Source organism: Pteropus alecto, unplaced genomic scaffold, assembly GCF_000325575.1.
Source record: "Pteropus alecto unplaced genomic scaffold, ASM32557v1 scaffold24, whole genome shotgun sequence".
Classification (NCBI taxonomy): Eukaryota; Metazoa; Chordata; class Mammalia; order Chiroptera; family Pteropodidae; genus Pteropus; species Pteropus alecto.
The window spans coordinates 18831471-18856925 of NW_006439192.1; the positions used below are offsets into that span (position 1 = coordinate 18831471).

At 35.4% G+C, this 25455-nt stretch overlaps 2 protein-coding genes across 4 annotated transcripts in view; one reads left to right on the top strand and one right to left on the bottom strand.

The window, feature by feature from the left end:
• Positions 1–2515: 2515 nt before the first annotated feature.
• On the bottom strand, positions 2516–16945 carry RWDD4 (RWD domain containing 4). 2 transcript variants are annotated; one of them, XM_006916364.3, is made up of 8 exons: positions 16645–16945; positions 14316–14396; positions 10325–10434; positions 10092–10239; positions 8729–8846; positions 6716–6765; positions 6577–6579; positions 2516–4343 (listed from the first exon to the last, which is right to left on the bottom strand). In XM_006916364.3, exons 1-8 carry the CDS (start codon positions 16666–16668, stop codon positions 4311–4313), a joined length of 567 nt encoding a protein of 188 aa, XP_006916426.1. In that variant the 5' UTR covers positions 16669–16945; the 3' UTR covers positions 2516–4310. The 2 variants fall into 2 exon arrangements, with proteins under 2 accessions (XP_006916426.1, XP_015448409.1); XM_015592923.2 differs by lacking the exon at positions 16645–16945 and having other exon boundaries at positions 10325–10430.
• A 152-nt stretch (positions 16946–17097) lies between these two features.
• The window catches only part of TRAPPC11 (trafficking protein particle complex 11), a 42097-nt gene continuing 33739 nt past the window's right edge, over positions 17098–25455 (top strand). Inside the window, exons 1-5 of one of the 2 annotated variants that reach the window (XM_006916365.3) lie at positions 17098–17278; positions 19050–19274; positions 21076–21245; positions 21896–21966; positions 22762–22876. In XM_006916365.3, the coding sequence (XP_006916427.1) occupies positions 19071–19274; positions 21076–21245; positions 21896–21966; positions 22762–22876 (560 nt within the window). In that variant the 5' untranslated portion in view covers positions 17098–17278; positions 19050–19070. The remainder of the gene's footprint in view (positions 17279–19049; positions 19275–21075; positions 21246–21895; positions 21967–22761; positions 22877–25455) is intronic. The other variant, XM_006916366.3, reaches the window with a different exon arrangement.

Genomic DNA, 25455 nt, shown 5'->3' on the forward strand with positions numbered 1-25455 from the left:
GGTCCTAACCCCAGTATGTTCCCTCTCTAACGAGGTGATAGTGATCCAGAGACCCACTGCCTCTGTCAAAAGAAGGATTCTGTTTCATCGTGCAATGTGGTAGGAGCAGCAGAATGAAGTGCTGGAGTGGATATGAGGAAAGTCTTCAGTCCACACACACTATGGCTTGTCCTCTGTAATTCTACATATTAAATGAAAACCTTTCTTCTTATCTTTTTCTAGTCTAAAAACTGTCCTATTCGAACTTTCAAGGTTAACATTTAACCACTTAAATATGAAGCAATATGTTTTCATCCGCATTTTTTTTTCCTGTTCCTCCTTTTATAAACTGCATTCTCTTTTGAACTGGGCGTAGAGATGGCTATTGCTTAAAATATCAAGAATAGTGTCCCAATGTGCCAAATCTTTGCGGAAGCCACAGAAAAGAACATGTTATAGCTCCAGAAGGCCACGAAGAAACATACAAGATCACTTAAAACTTCCCAGACACCAGCAGTAACATAGAGAGGAAAATGGACAGCTGTGGGCATGTTTCCTAGCTTATGACCAACATCATCTGATTATGACAATTTAATTTGGAAACTAGATTTATACAAGAAACCCAGGGAGAAAAGAATTATTCCTCTAGAAATGGTGGGATAGTTGAACTAATTTTCTTACTTTTGATTCTTATCAGTAAGAAATTAAAGCTATTAAAATTTATTCAGGAATTGGCTCTTATATGTTCTCTTCAGTTCATCATATAAGCAAAAATCCCAAAGAGTTTTCTTTATTATAAATGTACAACTGTTGAAAGACTCTACTCAAAATCAAACATTTTCCTCCTCTCCCATTATACTATGTAATGTAGCTTTATTTAATTGGTCTTTAGGAATAATGTTAAATCAACAATTAATGTTCTTAGCACTTTAAAGAGCATGTTGTATTTTTAAAAATTAAGTCTTCATATAAAATTTGTTCCAACTTTTGTATGCTCTCATTAATGGCTTTCAAACTTTTTTTCGCAACTACTCACTTCAAGAAATAAATTTTACATAGTACCCATACATACACCCACAAAAATACCCTTACAACATGTAGGATACACCAGTATTTTCTGTTCAATTCTCTTCCATTCCACTAAAAAAACTGTTGGTAAAGTCCTTCAGTTAATTTCTTCACTAATGGATCACAAACTGAAGTCTGAAAAACACTTTAGATCATACATACATCATTTCCTTATTATTCTCTCCCATGATTGAAAACACTGAAATTCAGAATCATAGAATATCAGATAATCCCTACCAGATGATGCCTCTTGTTTTCACTCTGTGAAATATTTTTAAAAATCTGTTATTACAGTTTTTTTTTTTGTTTTTTTGTTTTTTTTAAATTTTCAAAGCTGTCATAGATAGCCCTCTGGAAACACTGACCAATTCCTTGTCTTGATTGTTCTCCTCTGAAATAAGGTCCAGGGTGGGCACATCTGTAATCTCAAGGAGAGCTTTGAAGGCCTGAATCACCCAACTGATCTAAAATGTTGGGGCCTGTGAAAAATGAAGTGGAATGACTGAGATGCTAATGCCACAAACAAAAAGAGAAAATCCAAAATGCAAGTTTAATACTGATTTCATTCTCCAGGATATTTATACTTTGCAAGCAATACTTTTTAGCTGTAACTTTAATTTCAATTATTTTTTCATTTTGAGTTCTATCTTCTTTTCCAAATCTGCTTGATAATTTTGAGTTTCTTGTTCCTTACTCAATTTCTTCTGAATACTCAAGAATCTATGTAATATCAACATATCCTTGAGGCTTTTAGTCCCCCCTCACAGTGCCTTGCTTCTGTGTCCTGTGGTTTTGACTGTGAGCAAACATTCCATGCACTCTACATGTGGGGCTTCTTTGCACGGTGGGGTTGAAGGTAGGTTCTTCCAGAAAGGACTTGTGGTCATTTGTACCAGTTGCCCTGAGGCTCTACCCACTTGGTAACAAACGAAAATCCTGGCTTGAAGGTTTTGTTTTGTTTTTTAGATGGTCCACATGGGGAAGAATTTGGGTTGAAATCTAAGCTGGGAGGTGACACAGAAGTTGTCAGGAGAGTGTGAGTGTGTGTGTATGTGTGTGCGTGTGTGTGTATATACACATACACACACACACACACACACACATATATTTACATTTTACCCCTCTGTCAACAACCAAACTTCAAGACAGGAACTCTTCCTGAGGTCACGGCCCGGGGATGGCTCTGTCTCATGCATGGTGTATGTGTGTGTGTGCGTATGTGTGCTGTGCTTTCTGGACCCCTGAACTTGAAAACTAAAGCAGTCCTTAACTTCTAGGTTCCAACTTTCATTTTATTTTTTAGACTTTGGATATTCCTTACCTTCTTGTCAGCTCGTTTAAAAAATATTTTTTAATTCAACATTTTGAATAGTTTCTAGTAGGAGGGCTCATTTTGTACCATAAAACAATGCAGTTTTATAAAACCAACAATTCTCTCAAGTCATTTGAAACAAAACATGTAGAAAAATCACTGTAATTGAGATTTTATTGCTTATTAATTATGTCATTCCATACAATTTTAAGTAAACAGATTTCGAGAAAATATACTTGGGAGTGTTACACAGATGATGACAATATTGATGAGAGAATTTCAAGTGTTTTACATAAGGTAGTAAGAGGCACCATTGCCACCATCACCCCCAAAATTTCATTTAAAAAAGAGTAAAAATACTTCATTGGCATTTTACTAGCATTATTCTCTGTATGAACCATGATAAGCGTGAACGATTTTAGAATCTTCAGAACAAAACAAAGTATTTTCTTCTACTAGCAGATGTAGCAGTTTCTTTAAAAAAAAAAAAAGCAAATCAACACATCAAAAACTACACACGAACCCCAAAACAAGTCGGCATATTCCAATGACTCTGAATTTTAACCTATCTCTATTGTATTAATTCAAGACATAAAATGTGACTCAGCTTTTATTAAACTTCTTCATCATAATCACACTTACTTTGTACTTTAAATGATCTAACCGAAGCCAATGTTAAAATAACTCAGTAAAAACCATGAATACAACTCAAATTGCTCTTATTGCTAAGGAAACTTCTTTACAAGTTGATTATTCTTTAAAAACTTGACCCAAGCTATACAGGTGTAACTGAGAAACCAACAATCTACTCTTCTAGATACCACAGCAGTAATTCTAAGTATTTTTGAAGCTGGGGAGCATATACAGAATCACTGTAAATCGCACATAAAACATCAATAACTCCCTGGTAAAACTGCGCTAATAGCTTCCTCTATTAATGATTTAAAAAAAAATTAAGCATGTACCACAGTTCAACATCTAAAATACTTCTATGTCTATTATTACAAAGATGCTCGGATTGAGAAATACATTTGACTACCTGAAAAGAAATAAAACTTGAAATGTGGCTTTATGTTCAATCATTTAGAAGACCTCAGTTACTAAACAACTAAAAAATACACAATAGCAGGTAAATAGAAATTTATTATAACCACTGTCTCCAACAATACAAAAATTAAATATTAAGGCATCTTTTATTCCCATCTTGGTATATGCAGCAAAGAGAAATATTTTAAATAGGAACCAGCACTTCTATTCAGATGCTTTCTAATGTATTTGGCAGATTTGTTTTTATATTCTCCTATTACACATACCACTGAAAGCTTTCATGATGAAACATCGTAACCCAAACCAAAAGAAAGTATAAATAGATATTCATTTATTAAAGAAAAATAGTTCACCCTTGGAAAAAAAAAGGAACTACAAAGAATATTATGTATAAAGTTCAAATACCAGTATTTAAATTTCTCTGAAGCAATTTATGCTTCAGTAATTAAGAGGAAAAAGAGATGAAGACTTTATTAAAATCAGAAGCCTATTAATATGGATCGTGCTGTGGAATAATTGTTCACTCAGTATTCTGCTCCATTGGGACAAGAGTTTGAAAAGGGCTTTGTATTTCTTTAAAAAAAGAAATCACATCCACTAGAATAAGATGATATAAATTACATTGATTATTTATTATTCTCCACATTTGTCCATTGACAAAGCTCAAGAGGCTTCAGAAAATATACTAAACAGTAACATTTTCACCTTTTATTAAGGCAAGTTTGTGAAAATAACACAACCAAATTTCTTCATGAACTTTCAGCTTCAAACATTTTTTATGTAGAAACATACAAAAAAATTGTTTTATAAAAAGCCACCTCAATACCAGAAAAAGAGTAATGGAAGATTTGGAACTCGGTTTACTTTTTAAAGGACGTTCTTCCCTTGTCTCAAATTCCGAATGCTATTCATCATCTTTAGAGCCAGTTTTGCTTAACTATAAAAAAAGATAAAACAAATGTTCAACAAGTTTAAGCTCTCACTATTATTTGAGTTCATTTTTTCCACTTAATATCAAAAGTAAACATTTATAGTTACTAGAACAACAGACAACAAGGTTCAAGTAACTGAAATCGCTCTCCGGCTTTCACCATACATAACTATACTTCAAACAGAATTCTTTGCAAATATAACCTCAACAGAACAAAGAAGGAAATTTCTTTGAAGCATTCCAAAAAACAAACTGGAACCAAGAATATACAAAAGCTGCCATTTATAAAATGAATAATAGTGTCTACTTTCGTCTTCTATGTTACAAATATTTTTTTTTAATTTCTAAAATTTTTTCTTGTAAAAAAAGTTAAGATCTATTATCTTAGACAATTGTTAAAGTACAGCTTTGAAAATGTGATAAAAATCTTAAATTGCAATTTTTTTTGATAAAAGTGTACAGCAGGAGTTGGCAAATTTGGTGGTGGTGGGAGGAAATAGATAAAAAATCGCCAAAGAATACAAAAGAAATTTTGACCAGAATAAATACCTAGTGACTAAGAAATCCCCATTGAACCCAAATCCTTAATTCCAGAAGCTGAAAAGCAGAAACTGCTAAGGGCAGCGGTTCTCAGATATTTTGGCTCAGGACGTCTTCTCACTCTTAAATACCGAGGATACCAAAGAGTTTATTTTATTTTATTTTATTTTATTTAAATGTAGGTTGTACCTACTGCATTTGAATTACAAACAGAATTTAATTCATGTAAAAATAGCAATATATGATAAAGAGGTTAACTCAATAACTTTTTAAAATGAAACACTGCATTTTGTAAAACAAACAAAACAATGCAAATTTACATTTTTGCAAATCTCTTTATTATCTTGCTCAATAGCAGACAACTGAGTTCTCACTAATCTTGTTTCTATAGTAAGGCAGGTGTAACAGAAGACAGCTACAAGAACATAGTACAGGTCCTAAGAACTGAGTTAACATAAAAATGTACACATTTAGATCCTAAACCAACATACTACCTTAGACAACTCTGGAAAACACAAGAATACAAAAGCACGCATTCTATTAGTGCTCTAATAGAAGAATATTAGTGATGGCATCACCATGTATCATGAAGCCACTGTAAACACATGAGAGAATGAGTAAAAAAGGCAAACAGTGCTTTAATATTATGATGCAAATAGTTCTGACTTTGCAGACCCTCTGACAGGGTTTCCAGGACCTCCCAGAGGCCCAAAGGCCACATATGGAAACCACTAACTTAGGGCAATGGAATTCTGAGTCCAAACCATGTCTAGGTGGTAACCTCCCTCTTTAAAATATCTTCTCCCATCTCCCAAGAGTACTGGATTCTTTTATAGCCTGAATTCTAATTTACATTAATGAGGACTCTTAAAGAAAAAACTTATGGCGTTAGGGAAGAAGCATTATTACTTTTAAGTTAATCAGATTATTTTTCTTCTTACAGCTGGGATCTGCTGCATTGAGAAGTTAATTCTCATTCTGATTTAGGAACCAGCTCATTCTGGAGCATGGAGCATTTTAAAGGGAGAACAGACTTAGCTGGTGAGATACCTATGGGTATACCTAAGACAACAAGAAGTATCAATCAAGCATCAGTGGAGGGGGCCCTAGGAAATGGGAAAATGCCAGAGAACCTTCACCCATACAGATATCCTGCATAGGGTTGGCCTCTTGCCTAGAAAGGTGAGAATTACTATTTCTTTATTCCAATTGTAGCTCATGGCTCCCTATTCCCACGTAATATTTTCGTACTAGATTCTAGAAGCACTAAGATTAATTTAAACAGTTGCTATAGGAAAAGTATCTCATGGCCCAAACAGCCAACTTTAAATTATCCATATTTGTAGGTCCTCATTAAAATTCTAATCTTGAACCATCCTTGGATCATATTAATTGCTTCTCAAAGCAGTTGTGGTACTAATTGGCATGCAAAACTTCATGAAGTTCTATAAGAGAATTAATTTACTGTTAAAATTTCTACTAAGAAATCAAAGCATTTCTTTCTCTGACTTGTTTCTTCAGTTTCCATATCATCACTATGAGTCATATTTAGACATGTTCATTCTTAGGATGTACTTACATAAACAGTCATATTTGTTTTAGTTATAACTTACTTCTATAGATTTTCCATTATTTAAAAAAAAATCTAAAAAGGAGGGTGCAGGGAAGAGAATGTAAAAGATATTTTAAGAATACTTACATGCTGAATGTAAAAAAGGAAACAGACATCCCAATGAAATCCAAAGGTTGAGGGAGAGAAAATAGAAGAAATAAATTTCACTATTTGATGGTAATAGTTAAAACAATTTTTTGAAGAGTAGACTATAAATATTATATACCTTCACCACATCAACCCAGTTCCATCCTCGAGGAAGTTCTCCTTTGTGATCTAGAGGATAAAAATGGTAACTTTATTTTTAAGACCAATCAGTAATTTAATTAATATTCTAAAAAAAATATGGAGGTAAGTGGGTGATCCCAGGAAAACTAATCAACTTATTAGTTTCATGCAATTGAACAAAGATTTTACTGCTTAATACAATGTCACTGCTTATTTAATTAAGAAGCTGTGTTAGTTTACTATTTCATGAGTTAGTGTTTCACACTAGTAAGCTAGGCTCAAGACAAGAGGCCTTATAAATAAATGTTTGGCTTCAAGACTAAGAGGAGGCCTGGTCAACTTATTAACTGCTATGCTCTGAGAAAAAATATTCATCATTTAATCTGACATTTTAAACAGGACTTTAATCTGTTAGGAGTGCTTGAAAACGGCTCAACCTTTATATAAGAATTTATAGTTTACAAAGTGGTTTCATTCTTTTAATAGAATAGTCAAATTTAAAGAATTGTTTAATAAATACATTTTCTTCAATTTAAAATGCTTTGATTTCCTTTATGCTTGATGTATCTATATGTCTCATTTTATAAAACTTTCAAAATCCATATTCAAAACAAGTACATTAATTTTACATTACAGCAATATTATTGGAGAGAAGCAATATTACTGGAGCTCAATTTTAGATGCTAACAGTTCTTTTCCCCTTATGCCAATCTATCCCACTGATTACTGGTTATGAGGGGCACAGGGGCAGATTACTAATTTTGGTAACTAAAACTTATCCACAGTGCCATCCATGAGTGTCCCATTAAAGTTCTATTTAGAATGAAAGCTCCAAGTCACAAACTTCTATACCATAAATATAGGAGGATAATGATGTCTAGGTGGGCATCATTAAAGAGATGGAGGCAGGGAGATATTAATAGTAGGGAATAATCACAGGCCATTATGTATGAAAGCAACAGGTAACAAACTAACATAGATGCTAAACATTCCAAAAAGAGATTAACCAAAATTCTAGAAAACAGACTGTAATGGCTAACAATTTATTGCTTCAGTTGTTTATACTGTATTTTAATGCTGCTCTGACATTAGGCATAATGGATTCCCAGATTTTTCTATTTCACAAATCATTACAATTTCAAAAATGTTATTTTGAGGGCCAACACAGGGTGTTATCTTTTTACTCTGCTACAGACATTAAACAAAACATAGACAACCAAAAAACTACCAACACTTTATAAAAGAAAGGGCATTATTTTAAACCTCTTCACCAAAGTAAAAGGATCAGTTCCTCTCAATAAAGGGCAGTCTGTAACCTGACACCCAGTAACACACACTGTGTATATGTATATAATGCATATATGCACACATGGAAATGCCTTCATTTTCCTTGACTGGGAAAAAGGTTTATAGAGTGATATCAATTTGTAAATTTTCAGGTTAAATAGAGATAAAAAATTATTGTTGATATAAGCTAGAGTTTATAACACTTCTGAAGGTTGATACCACATGACTTCAGTTTAGGACACACAAGAATTTTATTCTCAAATTTTATTGTTGTTGTATAAATAAGACGACCAACGACAAAAACATTATTTCTTGTGCTAAGATCTGATGGTATACCAGACTTCATTTCATACGAAAGCTATATTTCAAAAAATTTTCAATACTACACATATCTACCATAGAAATAAACAAATAGGAAAATCTGAAACATGTCAGAGAAGGAACAAGTATGACACATATTTGTATACTATTCCAGTGTTCCTCAAAGTCAAAACTCATTTATAGTTACTTTGCCGCTCATCTACTTTCTTCTCAAATGGTTTTCTCTTGTGGTGAAGTAGCAGAAATATTTTCAATATACAGAGATTGTGAAAAGACAATCTCTGATCCGAATGTTCCAAGAATATAGAGACTAATCTTCTAAATGTAAACATACTTATTAAGCACTATATTGCACTAAAAAGCAACATATTTATGTTATAAAAGAAAAAAAGTTAGGACAAACCTGTTTTATCTGCCAGCTTACGTTTCTGGGCTTTTGAAAGTTGTTCTCTTTTGTCTTTTTTCTTACTTGATGGGGCTATATTGGGAGTTTCAACTGAGATAATATTGCTTATAGATGTCTAGAAAAAAGAAAATAATTCTTAGACTCATGCCTTAACACTTATTGAATTACACTAAATACGGCTATATCTTGAAATTAGTTGATAATTTTTAGATTTTTTAAGTGAAAGAATCCTATATCGCTATATTCATTTATTAGTTCAGGTGACCTTAGCGTATTACTGGTTTCACTACTCTAAAAGTTCATATTGAAGGACACAATATTAGTGCAATGGTTATAATCAGGTCCATGAGAAAGGAAATCTGATACAGCATTACACTGAAGCTCCAAGGTTTCAAAGTAATCTTACAATTTAATTAATTTGCTATTATCTGGAAATTTAAATATGTCTTTAGAAAAATCACATGTGCCTGTGTAACTTATCCTGATTCTCTGAAGAAGTGAATAAAATCTTTAAAAATTTGGGTTTGTGTTGTCAAAGTTTATGATGGGTAAAATTTAAAATGCTTACTAGGTTTAAGCATTGCTATGAATGCTGTACATATATTACTCATTTGATTCTTACTACAATTTTATAAGGTAGATACTATTATAACTGCCATTTTATAGATTAAGCAACCGGGCATAGTGAGATTAAGAAACTTGCCCCAAATCATCCAGTAAGTGGTATAGTGAGGATTTAAACCCACGTGGTGTGGCCCATAGGCCGTAAGCTTAGCTACCACTCTCACGGCTTCTCCAGCAGCCTCTCAGTGTTCTGTGCTCTGCTGGAAACGTGGAAGCCAGAACCACTCGAGTAGAAGACATGGCCTTTGGTGTCAAAATCTTACAGCTTGCGGTTTGCCATGCTGCTCCCTGCTCACAGCCTCTGCATCTCGCTCTACTACAACATGGCAAAAATGTCCAGCCCAACGGAGACCGAGCAGTGCATCGAGTCTCTGATTGCTGTTTTCAAGAAGTATGCTGGAAAAGATGGTGCAATCTCTCCAAGACTGAGTTCCTAACCTTTATCAATACAGAACTGGTTGCCCTCACAAAGAACCAGAAGGACAATGGCGTCCTTTACTGCATGATGAAGAAACTGGACATCGACTGTGATGGGCAGCTAGATTTCCAAGAATTTCTTAATCTTACTGGCAGCACGAAGGTAGTAGGTTGCCATGACTCCCTTACCCATTCCCAGAATTATACCTGAGGAGCCCTTGAAGCTGGCCTCGAGATTCACCCCCTTTCCTTCCAGCCTCCTGATCATCATCTCCTCACAGACCACAAGTACCCTGAACCCAGCACACCACACACTCACCGTAGAATTAACAGGATGGTGGTTCTCCATGAACTGTTCTTTATTGTCCTTGGCATATTCGAACAACGTGTAGGTCATAGCAGTGCCAAGATTAACTTCCACTGCTTCCTGTAACTTGGCTAATATGCTCTGCTTTACAGCTGAGGATCTACAATGCACAAGAAATATACCACTAAGAGAAAAGTAAAAGAGTGTTAAAAAAAAAAAAGCAATAAAAAGGAAATACTACTTACATGGTGTTGTTAAAAAAAGCGTTCATAGATATAATTGGAGGTGTTTGGGGATATGTTTCTGTCCAGGAAATCTCTATTAAGAAGGCTTTGGGATCACCATTTTCACCTATCTGAAGAAAAGGGAAATCTTAGGCTTGTAAAAGTGATACAAAGACAGAATATTAAATATGATCTTTAAAATAATGAATTTTTTCCAATGCTCATCATCAGGCTGCAAATATAATTGTTTGAAAAAGTTCAGGGGTACAGGCTAAGACACAACAGGGGGTGAGGGTAGCACAGTCTGACTTTTAACTCATTCCTATTCTGTTTTAACAGCTTTAGTTGATGTCCATGGCCTGTCGCTCTGAACAGCCCTATAGCTTTTTCCAGTACCAAGATTATGTCTTTTATATATACAGTTTTTGTTTCATTGAAGCTTTCTAAGGATAAAGATAAAACATCAACTGTGGGGAACAGGAAAAGAATGGACAAAAATAATAACCTGCAAACTTGAAATATCTCATATTTGTCTTAAATTCTCAACTGCTAAATCATAAGAGGCATTAAGAACAAGTAATATAACATTCATTAGCACAATGCCAAGACAGTAGAAAATGAAATGTCAAATTTAGAGAAATATGGAAAAGGCAAGGAGATGAGGAAAGTAATACCTTAGGCTGGACAGCAACTCTTGCATAACTTTTGTTCTTTTTATTTACTTTTTAAAATTGAGGTATAATTGACATATAACATTATATTACTTTCAGATGTATAACATAATGATTCAATATTTGTATACTGTAAAATGATCACAATAAGTCTACTTACATCTCTCACCACAGTTACAATTCTTTTTCCTGTGATGAGAACTATTAAGATCTACTCTCTTAGCAACTTTCAAATATGCAATACATTATCATGAACTACAGTCACCATGCTGTACATTAAATCCCCATGACTTATTTATAATTAGAAGTTTGTACCTTTGGACCCTCTTCACCCGAATAATTTTAAAATGTCTTTTCTGTTTCTTTTGCTCTCCCCCAATTTTTATTTTGAAAGACTTTAATCTTACAGAGTAAATGGAATAGAACAATGACAGTTATTGACATGTATCTCATTTACTATACCTTTTACCCCATCAACTTTCTCTTTTTTCCTTTCCACTACAGAATTGACCCCCCGCCCCAATGTGGGTGACTCTGGTTTTTGCTGAACCATCTGAAACTATATTTGCAGGCATTATGAAATGTCCTCAAATATGTAGGGGTAAAGTACCATTATAATAAGGATACTCTCCTTATAACCACAAAACAATTATCACTCCCAAGTAATTCAACATTGATACAAAAACATGATCTAATTCATAATCCATATTAAAAGTTCCCTAGTCACATCTAAAGCATCCTTTAATAAACCACCTTCACAAGCCAAAAATCCATAATCCACTGAGGAACATGGATTATATGTGGTTGTCAAATCTCTTCATTCTTCTTTAATTCAGAACAGTCTCCAGCCCTCTTCCCCACCTTTTAAATGTCTTTTATGACAAGAATAATCTAGGCCAGTTTTCTTATACAATGTCCCCAGATCAGGACTGTCTAATTGTTTCCTCTGTTCAGACTCAGCAACATATAAGGAGGCACAAAAGATATTGTGGAATATCACTGGTGATACCATGTTTGATCACTTGGTTATATTCTCCAGATCTCTTCAATGTAAGGTATAATTTTTATTTAATAATTAAGAAGTAATCTGCAGGATGATAGAACAAAGCTGTGTATCTTATGTCTCAATGACTTTTCACTCAAAAGTTCTATCATCTAGGAATGATCCTTGTGTGAAACAGTCATCACACTGGTGGTTGTGAAATGTTAATTTTCTAATAAAACTATGTAATGATTCATGAACCAGCATATGATCCTTGAATAGGGTTATGCTAGTCTCCTCTATAACATTTTCAGTATATGTGCTGCTTTTTAAAAATATTTATTTTTAAACTAGAACATAAAATTAAAAAAACTTTCACCCCAAATTGTTACTTGATTCACTTTTATTTTCTGATGACTAATTTTTGATTTTCATTCCCTCATCCTCAATCACACTCATACCAATATAAAGTAGAGCTTAGAAATTATGTGAAATAAACTTAGGGATCTGTTGATATACTTATACAGAGATAATTAAAAAGTAATAAAAGTTACTTGTTTTATGCAGCCACTAAGTCCTTACTCATGGTGCATGTAGAACAGCCATGATTCTCAACACTGTACTTAGTACCAAAGATACAAAGAGACAGGGCCATTCTTGTCTTCAAGGGAGACAAACATTCAGATAAATCACTAAACTCCAGGATGACTAAAAGTTCAAAAGTGAAAGAATGGAGTATGAAGAACTGGGGAATGGTCAATTCTACTTTGAACTTAAGGGAGAGACAGGAGACACGGCCCAAATATGTCACAGCAGAGGCCTGAGTTAGGTATTAAAGGGTAAGTAGGACAGATGATGAATGAGAGGTGAGGGGAAGAGCAAACAATGTGTCTAAAGGGATAGTATTAAAACATGCAGGAAATGTTTAACAAGCCATTATGTCTAATGGATGGCAATGGCTGGGGAAGTTTGGAGAAGCAGTTTGAATCAAACAAAAGGGTCTTGAGTGTCAAGCTAAGGAATTTAATACTCATCCTATAGACAAGAGAAACTGTGGAGAAACCTTTATAAACAAAGGAATGAGATATCTAATCATGTGTTTCAGAGAACTAACTAGTAGTCTGTGGGAGGACTAAAGTATAGATAGGAAGCTAGCTGAAGAACTGAAAGGGAAGAATAATTTCAGAGTCTTCTACACTAGTCAGCGCAGGAACTGAGGGGTCTGACAGGGACACAGCCAGAACTGTACTTCAGGTCTTTTGATTCTTAACATACCATCTCTGAACCTCATGTTTCCTTCCCCTTAAAGCCTGTGGGTCACATCAGAGTGTCCATCTATAGACACACTCATCCTACAATATTCTGCATACTGGGCTCAATAAATAACTGCTGTTGCTAACACAGACATTTAAGAAAGTACAGGGGAAGCTCAATCTCCCATTTGCTAAGGGGAGAGTGGCAGTGGTTAGAGACGTCTGGGGAAGCAGTGAGATTCAAACAGAAGGGCCTTAGAATTAACTCTTTTATTAACTTTGGCCACTAAAAGTCTCTTTGTTGTTATATACATGGAGATGGTGTGAGGACTGTTGAGCTTGAAAGGGAACTGAGAAAGCTGAGCAGAGAGGAGAGTATCTAAAGGAGGCAACTGAAACTATAAATTATTCCTGTGACAGTCTATAATAATTATGTATAAGGATTATTTCTCATACAATTTATTTGAAATGTTAATAACCATGAATCCTTTACAAAAAAAACTTTCCTATACCACTATTACTTATAATCTTTAGATAAATGATTTACATTATTTATTTACTAAATAAAATATTTGTCCTGTTTCATGATGAAAAGTTATGAGCAACTTCCATTTTAGAGAAAAATCAACATTTAACATGTAAAAAATATTCACACATAGTAATAATACAGAATTAAGAAAAATCAACTTTTCTTGACTATATCATAGGGTAGCGAAAAGAATACTAGACTTGGAATATAGACCTAGATTTTAATCCTAATATTTATCAACAGCAAATGTGGGAGCTTGGGAAGTTATGACTGAGAGAAGTTACCTTTAAAAGATAAAAATCCTATAATTCATGAGGTTTCTTTCATTTCTAACATTTTTATAATTTTGGTACAATAAAAACAAGTTTATGTTAGTTTTTAAAAAGTTTCTGAATTTTATTTTTAAAGCTTAAAAATAACTGATGTCTTGGTGATGTGTTTTCATTTAAATGATTCGGAAAATTCAAAGACATAATAAATTTAAACCACTAAATTAAGAACACGAAATCAGCATTTTTAGCAACTTTTAGTTTTTTCTAGCAAAGCAGTAAGTGCTCCTGCTCACGTCATGTCTTACCCTATATTGAAATGAAACTGGACTTAATTCCCGGAAACTTTCATCTCCTTCATATATAGAACGTAATGCTTCCAGTTCCATCTGAAAGAAATGAATCAAATGACTGTTGTTTAGTCATATGAATGGATTAGAAATACAGGTCATTAGTTTCTGATTCAAGCCCATTCAACTACTTAAAACTTCATTAACTAAAATGGACTTAGATGTTCACAATACACATGGACATACCAACATATCATATATATTATTTATATTTGTAATCCTCCCCACAGAATGATACAAAACTTGAAAAAACACTTAAGGACAATAAGAAGACCTTTGAAAAAAATAATGGAAAAAGTGTGACAAGGATCTATCCAAGCTGAGAAAAAGGACTGCAAAAGAAAATGTAACTTGTAATTCTTGTCTGGAAATATTTCTTAGAACATTGTAAGCTTACAAATGAGACTCAATTGCTGTTGTGATTACTGATGAATACCTGATAAGAGAAGCCAAGAAAGACTGTGCTTGGGGACATATTTTAGTTTTCAAAAAAAATGCATGCCATGAATTCTACAAAGATGGGTGGATCTGACTCTTGTGGATAAAATTTTAGAATAGTTTATTAAAGACCTGGGAGAGAAAGAAGTAGTTTCTAAGACCTAGCGAGAATATGAATTACAAGGTATATGTAAACAATCCTTCTTAGAGAGGATAATTCGATTGGTACATTGCATAATAAACAGTCTACCTGGATTTCAGCAAGGTTTCTCAGGTTTCTTTTGCTACTTTTACAGAAAAAAAATATAGAATATTTTTTTCTGGATTCAAGAATAACAGACTGGACTGGAACAAACAAACTTACAAAAGTTGAAGGCAGGCTTGCCAAATTTGTGGATGGCAATTTGATAGAATAGTGAATCATACTGATGGCAAAACAAGAATTCAAAGGCCTTGAAAAACAATCTAACAAGACGAAAACTTTACTGGCTAAGTAGAGGAAACTGTCCTTAGATACCTAAACATGTAAGTAGGGTGAAAAACAAACTGCTTTGCATAAAGCACTAAAGGGTTTTAGTTGATAGTAGATCTAACTGTAGAGAATTGTGATGCCACAATTTTAAAACAGGACATAAACTTATAATTTGTCCACAGACATGAATTCAGAAGAACTAAAAAGAATGGACATGGAAAAAAGCTAAAAGGAACTATTTAGTATGAGAAGGTCTGAAAAATTGGGCAGGAAACCTGTCTTCAAAGATCTGAAAAAGTCATGTAGTAAAAGAATGGAATTTTCTTGTTAAAATGGAGATCCCTGGGCCCCACCATAGGAATTCTGATACAGTTTATCTGAGGTAGAGTGCAGGCATCGGTTTTTCGAGCAACCACCCAAATAGTTCTAAGGTAGTCGTCCAAGGGCCAAACTTTGAGAAACAATACACTACATGCTCCCTGCTTCACAGTAAAAACTGTTCATGTCTTGGCTTAGAAACTCACCTGGCAAGACTATTTTAGAAGGGATCCAGATATCAAATAGTTGTGGGACTTTGGGTTCTTCAAACGTTACCTCCAATACAGAAATTCTATTACATCTATGATGTAAAAGTGCTAACTTTCAAGCAATGTATTCTAAATGAACAGTGAACTACTACTAATCTTGGAGACTCAGATTCTAGTCCTGATTCTATCACTGTGCAGTCGTGGGGCAATGGCTTTACCTTTGTAGACTTTCCTCTTCATCGGTAGACATTAAAAAAATTAGGTTCACCTAGAGATGACACGTAGCATCCCCTGCAACTTTGGTATATGTATGCTCAAAATAGACTTGGTATTCACTGGACACTGTCGGATGGGTAAATAATTCCACCAAACAATATGATCTGAAACTGGGGACGCTAGTCCCATTATTTTCCTCCACGAGAAATTTAACTAACTTAACTCTCTCCCTACAAACCAAGAGACTACAAAATTGAAAAGTAATCACATTTTAATCAGCATAACTCAGTTCACAAGCGCTAAACACACGGGATTTAAGGAGAGCCAAGTGCATCGGGTCGCGGGGCCAAGGACACTCAAAAAAAAGCCGGGGCGACCTAGGGGTCTACTAAACTAAAAACTGCAGGAGGAGGGGGAAGCACAGGCGGAACCATGCCTGGCCACTGCTCGCAGGGAACCGGTCAATTTGGGGAATCCCAGCCAGGCTCTGTCCTCTGTAGGGGCTAAGGCACGTGCAGGGCTGCCCGTCAGGGTGCGGGGTCTCACCGGTGCATCGGGAGGGCCAGTCGCTCTCCCTGGGGGCTAGGGCACCGCGCCTGCCCGGGGCAAGCAGCTTCCTGCCCTGGGGACTCACCTCCTGGTCTTCGTTGGCACTCATCGCGCCAGTCGCAGGGGGCTTCCCGTGCGGATGGCGTTCGTGACTACTAAGAGAAAGCGGGAGCAGTGGCTCTGAGGCCGGGGAGTCCCCGTTCTGCACCTTTGGCTGCGGGAGACACACCCTTCACAGCGTAGACGAGAGTCACGCGTACCCCCGGCCCCACGGCAGCACAAAGCTGCAGGCTGGGGGCTGAAGGCGCGGAGATAGGGGCCGCAGCAGGCGGGGCGCGGGTGCGTGCGGGAAGAGACAACACGGCTGTTACGGCAGAGGCTCCGCCTCCTCTTTCTTCTAGCGTCTCCTATTGGCTACTTATCTCTCCGCTCCCAGCTCCTGCTCCTTTAGGAAACGGAGCGTCTTCCTTACGTTTTGCGGAGCAGCGTAGAGTTCCGGGACAGCGATTGGTGCAGAGCACTGTCACTCAGGCTCAGAAAGTGCTTCCTGTGCCTACGCCGGTGGGCACTGGGAAGTTTCGCTTGCTGGAACCTGTTCTGAGGTGGTGGTGGCAGGGACTGGCCCCGGCGACTGTGACCACTCCAACTGCTTCCCCTCGCCCTCCCCTGACTAGGAGCGGCCGGCCACTGCTGCAGCGGGCCTGGTGCGTGCGGCTTGGGTGAGTCTGGGCTTGGAGACCTGTGGGGCCAGGCGAGACCGCCAAGGGAGAAATCTAGCTCTTAATAATGCTGATTTTGGGGGGGCCTGCGTTTTCCTACAGCGTCAACGGGTGCAGTCCTGGCATTTCTCTTTTAGCTCCTAAACAAAAGACGCACCTATTTTTCTAGGGCTTCCAGGTTTAAGGGAGAGAGGGTGAAGAAAGGAGAGGTAGAGTCTGCTTTTTGGGATGCAGCATTGTTTATCCGCCTTTCCTCATTGGACCTACCAGGACAGAATTCTGCGACCCTGGGAGGGTACCTTTTCTTAAATCGATTGTTGCTTCACATCCTCAACATCAACTTTTCCCCAAAACTGTTGTTCCTATTACGATTGTTTTGTAGTTGAACTTCTTTGAATCTTTACTTGCCTTGTGCCCTACACCTTAGTCTCCGTTAATCAAAAAATAGCGACCACATAATTGATCTTCCACTTCGATGAGGTCACCTTTCTTTTCAGTATATTATCCTTTCCAAGAGTCTTCCTTATTATGTTACATGCCAGCTTCCAGATTACTTCCCTTGCACTACATAATCTCCCATCCACAGTGTTCATTTACTTCTGCACCTGCTTCCATGTCATAATTTGATTAGTTGGTTCATTAGTTTCTTTCAGGAGAAGTTTCTCCTATAGGCTGTCATGGAGATCTACACAATCTTTGTACCTGTCTTTTGCAATTCCTATTCCTTTGCCTCAGAATAAACATGACCATTTCAAGTGCCAAAGCTTTTAAGGTAGAGTGTGGCAAGAATTTCTCATACAATTTTTATAAGGTAATTTTGGGGGACAATTAAAATAATTTAGAGCTGCAGTGTCCAGTATGGTAGCCAGTAGCCATATGTGGCTATAGAGCATTTGAAATAGGCTAGACTGATTTGAGATGTGCTGCGAGTGTACAATACACACCAGAGTTTGAAAATTTAGTACACAAAAAGTAAAATATCTTGTTAATAACTTTTATATTAACGTTGAAATTACAATATTTGGGGTTTATTAATTAGAATTATTATTAAGTAGAATATTATTAAAATGAACTCTACCTCTTTCTATGTAGTGTGACTGCTAGAAAATGCGTGTAGGCTACAAAAGGATATGCCTACACATCACTTCATTTGTGTGGATTCAGCATAGCGCTTGGTACATGGCAAATTCAAGTTTTGCTTTTTAGAACTTTTGGAATTATTTTCAAATATTTTCATTTGTAATTGGTTGAATTAGGATGTGAAACTCACACATATGGAGGGCCGACTCTTTATATAATTAGCACATTATTTTTTAAATATTCCAGGAATTCAGAAATTAAATGTTAGCAATTACAGAGAAATTAGAGTATTGTACTTTGTCGTATATCTAAATCAAAATTTTTTTTTTTTTTTTTTTTATAGCTGAAGTAGGGCATGGAACCTATTTTAATTTGATCACTTTCCTACTTTCCTGGTCTGCTCATCACAGATGTGTGCATTTTGAGACATTCCTGAAAATACTGATTTGTCTTAAAGTTGATCTTTGTAATATGAAAGATTTAAAAAAATACAATACCAATTGTAATTAAATTTTAATATGTCAATTTAAGAATTAAGGTTTTTCCTTTTTGATTTCTCGTATTCGACAATTTGCAGACACTTCAAAGTCTTTTGCCATTTTGTAATTTTTTTAATGGTGGAGATTTGTATATTAGATATGGAGATGGGCTTTTTAAATTAGTTATGAATATGTTCATATTTGTATTTCAGATTTTTCTTAACTCTTTGAACATGAGCCCCACACAGTGGGACTTCCCTGTGGAATTATGTTGTCGGCCTATGGCTTTTGTTACTCTTACTGGCCTGGATGTAATTTATAATGCTGTCCATCGAGCTGTCTGGGATGCATTCTGTGCCAATCGGAGGGCTGATCGGGTACCAATTTCCTTCAAGGTGCTCCCAGGCGACCACGAGTATCCCAAATGTAGACCCAAGGTAATGACATTATGATTGCATGGGGGCTTTCCTTTCTCTCTATGTGTATTTATATCTTTTTTGTTCCAATTATTTGTACAGGAAGACCCCTGAGTTTATCAAGGTGATGGTTACAGTGATGCATAAAGAAAACCTAGGGATTTTTCATATATTTAATACATTGTAGGTATGTTTAATACATTGTAGGTATGTTTAATAATATTATTTTTTTCAACCCCAGAGGAATAATAATTAGTAGGCCTTTTAGCCTATGAGCATAGGTTTTCCTTTTTTCATTTGTTTAAAAAAAACCCAAGTTTCCATAAAGGCCTCTGTAAAGGGAAGGTCTCAGTTCCCCATTCATCATTATCAATATCATTATAGAATCCATGGTCTTTATACTTCGGTTCAATTTCACACACATTTTTTGAGCACTTGCTTTGTGTTAGATTCTATAGTTCTGTAGTACCTGGAACTGTGTAGTAGGCTGGTGTTAGGAATTTAAATAGGACTTATTCTCTGTCCTTGGGGAATTCTGGATAAACTAAAACAATTTATTCAGTGTGGAATGAGGAAAGATATTAAGTTCAAAACTGACTTTTAGGGTGAGATTCATAGTAGAGACTCTGATTTACCTAGAAAAGATTTATAATTATAGTAGTATTAATAATAGCAGCTAATACATAATAGTGCTTGCTATGTCAATTTACTTTTTAAAGAAAGTTATATATGTTTATTGATTTGTTATAATTTTATAAGTTTGGTCCAGAAGTCAATTAACAAGGTACATTGATCAAAATAACCCCCCTCCTTTCATTTTTGCTGTAGTGTTTCTGACAGATGGGCCTCTGGACTAAGTATATGATCATCACCTGGGGTATTTATTAAAAATGTAAATGCCAGGCTTCCTCAGTTAAACTCTGGGAGAATAGGACCTATGGATTTGGTTACCAGATAATTCTTTTGCTTATGTGTTTGAGAAGCACACACTGGAGATAGTTTCCTATACCCAGCCATAGAAACTGAGAGCTCTCTCTGAAACTGTGCGAATAATAGAATCCCTGGCCCTTGCACATTTTTTTTTTAATGTGATATTCGTGTCAGGGAAGGCTGGTGGCCCAGTATAACTCACCTTCTTTTCTCTTCAGTTTTCTGGTTTGGGCGCTTTTCTTTTTCCTTTTCTCAATTCTTTCCTTACTGTTCTTGTTATTCGTCATCTGAAGTAGACATTAGACCAACACGAGCTGTTGTAGTCTGAGTCAGTGCAGGTGCTTTGGAAGTAATTTGAAATTTCATCAGAATTCTCCAGTGCTAATACATTAACCACATTCCCTCCCCATGACCTGGCACTTAGTGCTGACCCCGAGTGACTGCTGTTATGCTTCTGTTTTAAGAATTATCCTTTATCCACAAGTAAGGTGAAATGCCATCTTGGCAATATGTCTTGAAACAACTGAAACCATGTTTGGGTTTAGATAACAGTTTATTTACAAGAACAGAGAATGGTAAGGAATATAAGTAGAATTTATCTGGAAAAGGACTGTTTGCTTCCAGGCTATTTGAGAGCCTTGACATCATTAGAAATACTTGGCTTTGGTCATTCTTTAAATAGAAATTGTTGCCACTCTAGGGTTGAGATTCTATCTCTAGTACTTGCTAGCTTTTATTTGATCTCTGTAAGCCAGTATTTCCTCATCTTAAAAATGGCTCATTTATATAATGAATGAGATACGTGCACATAAAATGCCTGCATTCAAGAACAGGTGGTTTTTGCTGCTGCTATTATCGAGTAACTCTTTTTAACTTTTGCCAATATCTGCAGAGAACTTCATATGAATGGTACATTCCAAAAGGGATCTTAAAGACTGGCTGGATGAATAAACACCTGAATCTGGTGCCAGCCTTGGTGGTTGTGTTCTATGAACTGGACTGGGATGAGCCTCAGTGGAAGGAAAAGCAGTCAGAATGCGCTACCAGAGTGGAAATAGTCAGGTTTGCTCTTCTCTGTTTATCAGGTTGACCAAGTTAGGTTGTACATGTCTGTCGTTCACTGACGTTTATTGAAGGCAATTGAGTGCTATTTAGACTTCACTTGTCACTTTGGGGATTGCTGCCCTCCAGTGAAACTTCTTCAGTTCTAACAAGTAGCAATAATATTAACTTAATATAATTATAAACAGTATGAAGAAATTAGAAGACCAATTGGTCTGATTTTCCAAATGCTTTTTCTTGCATTAATAATATGTTTTTTGAATATACAGTAATTTGTTCTTTAGTTTCATATAACACTTTTGCATTATCACCATTTCAGTTTAAAAATAATTATTTTAGATGACTACTCTGTAATATATTACTGTAAAGAAATAAATTGTATTATAACTTTTACATAAAAATATATACTAAACTCTTGCTTTTAAAACAGATTTTTGTAAGGATTAAAAGCTTGATGTGAGATCATACTTTTAAAATTTATATCATTGTGGCATGTATGTTTCTTTGTATGCAGGAAAAGATTTCCTCTAATCTTGTGTTTTATTTTAGTTGAGATTTATCTTTCTTTGAATTACCAAGCTTGTATTTTGTATAGTCTTGAATACATTTAAAAAAATCAATTATTTAATTTTATTATTTTTCCAATGCAGGCAAAGTTTACAAGGGAGAAACACAAAAGTTGCAGTGGTTCTGATTCAGAAGAAAACCCCTTTGCCCCCAGGTATCAAAAAGTTAATAACTAATTAATTGCTTTAGACCTCCAATTTTTATTATCAGGAGGTATAATTTTTAATATTGAAACCTTTTATGCAGTCAGTTGTGGGAAAGATGGTGTGCTAACTTTAAAAAGTACTAAAAATGCATGAATGCATGCTTATTATAAAGAATTAAAAATATTAAAGAATGCGAATCTTAAGTCCTACTCCCCCATTTTCACTTATCTCCCCATGTAAGCATATATCAATTGACAAAACAGTCATTTTTTTAAAGTTTATTTACTTATCCAAGATCTATTTGAAATTATATCCCTTATGTAATATGTTTTTATTAATTTTCAATAAGGCCAAGAAAAATCCTGTAGGATTTCTCGTTTCCTATAAGAAAATATGTTAGTTTCAAATGCTTATTTCTTCTATCTTCTCAGACATTGAAAGGCCAAAATATTTTTTATTTCTTTGTTGAGACTTGAAGCATCCTAAATAGTTTCAGAAACCACTTTCATGAGTTACCGCTTCCATTTTTAGTTATGGTTTTTGAAATAGATGTGGCATATCTGTTGGCATTACTTGGTCTGTCTATCTTGGCTCTGTAGAAAATTCCACAGTGTTTTTCTAACAGATACGTACTATGTAACTTTAAAGAACCCCACAGAGCTCTCAAGGACTCCAGGAGTCCTACTGGCGTGGTGAAAGTGGTTTGGGTTTTTATTCTTAATGATATTGTTCAGATTTGGGGAAACGTTCATTTAGAAAAATACATTAATTATTTTCTCTATCTTTATGGGGCTTGTCAACAGGAGAAGATGTCATTGCTTCTGAAAGGGCTGCAGCTTTATGTAATGCATGTGAACTCTCAGGAAAGTCTTTGTTCGTATTGCCCCACACTGACCACCTCGTGGGTTACATTATAAGGTAAAGATCTCTAAAATTCTTTTCTTTAGATTATTAAGTATTAAGAAATTGGTAATTTAGATCCATTTATTAAAAAAAAACACGTTCGTGGGAAAAAATTCAAATGGTACAGAGGTTATAAAAGAAAAATAAACGTCTCCTTTGTCAACTTTTTAACTTTCTCCAATTCCTTGAGGTAACCACTATCAACAACTTTGTTTCCTTCCTAAAAATGTCTTTTTATATAAAAAGAATTGGAATCATACAACACATACCGAACTGTGTCATTACCTCATTGACAGCATATGTACATCTAGGTTAATTTCATTTTAAAAAATAATTTACATTTTTTTAATGTACTTCTCAGTAACTACCGTATGTCCTTTTATGACTTATTTGTTCTTTTATATGACAGTATTTCCATTTCTGGCCTGTGTTTTGCTTCATTTTCAATATGTTGATGTATATATTTAATCTTTAAGAAGGGTCTGAGCCCCACCATATCTTAAATATCTTCATAAAGCTTGTGTATAAACTGGGCATATTACTTGGGGTTACAACATCTCACAAATTATGTGACCATTATCCATTTTTTTCTAGCATTTAGTGTTGCAGAAGAGATGTTTTATAGTATATTTCTGGCTGCTATCTATTTAGATATGAGTATTTTCATTGATTTTAACTATAAAATGCTTTTCTCTTTCATTCTGTACAAGTGTCCTTAAACTCAAGAACAGTTTAGTTTATCTTTGATTATTGCTTCTTTTGTATTTGTTCCTATCTCTCAGAAGCAAACTTCTGAAAGTGATCTATGGGGAAGTTATATGATATTCTCATTGATATGTAAATGACATGGAAAGAGAAGTGTAAATTCAGAAGAAAAGAACACGAAAAGGCAACAGTCAAATGAAAAGATAAAGTACAAGAAAACTTAAATGCAGTTGGCAAAATAAATCTCCACACTGGAAGCAATACAGAGTCAAATCTATATTATAGAAAATCAAATCGATAGTCAAATTGAGATGACTGCCCAGAATACAGAGGAAAAGGATAATGAATTAGTTTTTAAATGTGAGCTTATAACCCACAGGGAACACAGAGAGGAGAGGGGCAATATCTAGATAGCTTGTAGCATGTGCAGACTGCCTGTTCTACTGCCCTCATCCCAGCTTTCCAACTGGCCTCTGATTACTTCCCTGGGCCTTTACAATTCCTCCTTGTCCTTTGTGCTTCAGTAGTTCCCTGTTCACAATGTTGTTTCTTGTCAGTGTGCTTTCACACCAGCCACCCCTTATTAGGCGCTCTCTTAACTCAGCTTTTAAGGCTTAGTTCTCATGCAGCCTCTAGAAAGTCATTGTCCTCTATCCTATATCTCAACCTAGTAATTCTTGGGTGATTTTGCCCTCCAGGGCACATTTGGGAATACCTGGAGACATTTATGATTGCCACTACAGAGGGTGTCCTATACTGGCATTTAGTAAGTAGAAGCCAGGGTTACTGCTATACACCATACAGTGCAGGAGCAGCCCTGCACAACGAAGTTACCTGGTCCAAACATTGACAGTGATGAGGTTGAGAGCCCCGCCTTAATGCTCAGTGATCCCATCCTCCTCAGATTTCAAATTAGTACTGTCATGGAAACAAGAAACAGGATGTGGCTTCTGGCCTTAACCTCTGTAGTCTAGGAATAATGGAACATTTAAATAGGAGTGCAGTGTCAAAATGACTGATGTAAAAAGCAAGTGTTCTGGATCCAAGACCTCCGAAATATGGATGTGAGCACAGGGGTGTATGAGGCAGTTCATTAGAGAGGACAGAAGACATTATTAGACCCTTTCTTCATCTTTATATTTTCTCAAGATATTTGCTGAATATCTATCTTCATACTCTGTCTGATCTGGGAGGAATTAACAGTTACTGGTGGCCCCCTCACTCATTGTGTGCTTTCAGAACATTTTGATGTATTTGATTAATTTCGTTTAAAGTGTTGAAGTGATAGAATGTTTATAAAACTTGTGTAATGTATTGAGTGGGAGAAACTTTTCTATTTCTGAGGTTCACTGATGATTTCAATGCAAAATACTTAGAATTGTCACACTTATGAGTTAAGCATTTTTCTTTTATGAAAAGATAAGTGTTCTAAATTCTCAGACTTTTCCTCTTAGGAAAACAGGCTGTCAGTGTCATGCTAAGCAGCAGATTTTTTAAAAATTGTACTTTGCCTTTCAAAACAAAGATGACATTTTAATAAGTCAGAGGAAAGTTGTGCTGTAGAGAAAGTGTGTCTCAGCATTATTTTCTTTTTTGAGACCAGTTTAAATGTGTGGTATATATAGTTATTTGCTATCATCATCAATTATACTCTTAAAATTATTGGAAACAACCTTCTGACTAAAATTATTTCAAACAAAGTTTAAATGGGTCTGAACTTGTTAGAATTATAAAACAACATATACACATATGCAGATTCATTTGATTAGATTTTGGGCCTCTGGTCTGTTTGCTTTTTTATAAGAATTGGGACTGCTGTATACATTTTGATGGGTAGGACAGTATCGAAGATATGGGTGACTCTCCCTTCTCCCTTTATTGAAAAAGCT

What these genes read in the sequence shown, in the direction of transcription:
- RWDD4 (XM_006916364.3), bottom strand. Translation starts at nt 16,668, where the DNA reads ATGAGTGCCAACGAAGACCAGGAG. An exon ending in CAGTTTCATTTCAATATAGG is followed by an intron (nt 10,435 to 14,315) that starts GTAAGACATGAC and finishes CCTTTTCTTCAG; the next exon opens with ATAGGTGAAAATGGTGATCC. An exon ending in TAAGCTGGCAGATAAAACAG is followed by an intron (nt 6,766 to 8,728) that starts GTTTGTCCTAAC and finishes TTTATCCTCTAG; the next exon opens with ATCACAAAGGAGAACTTCCT.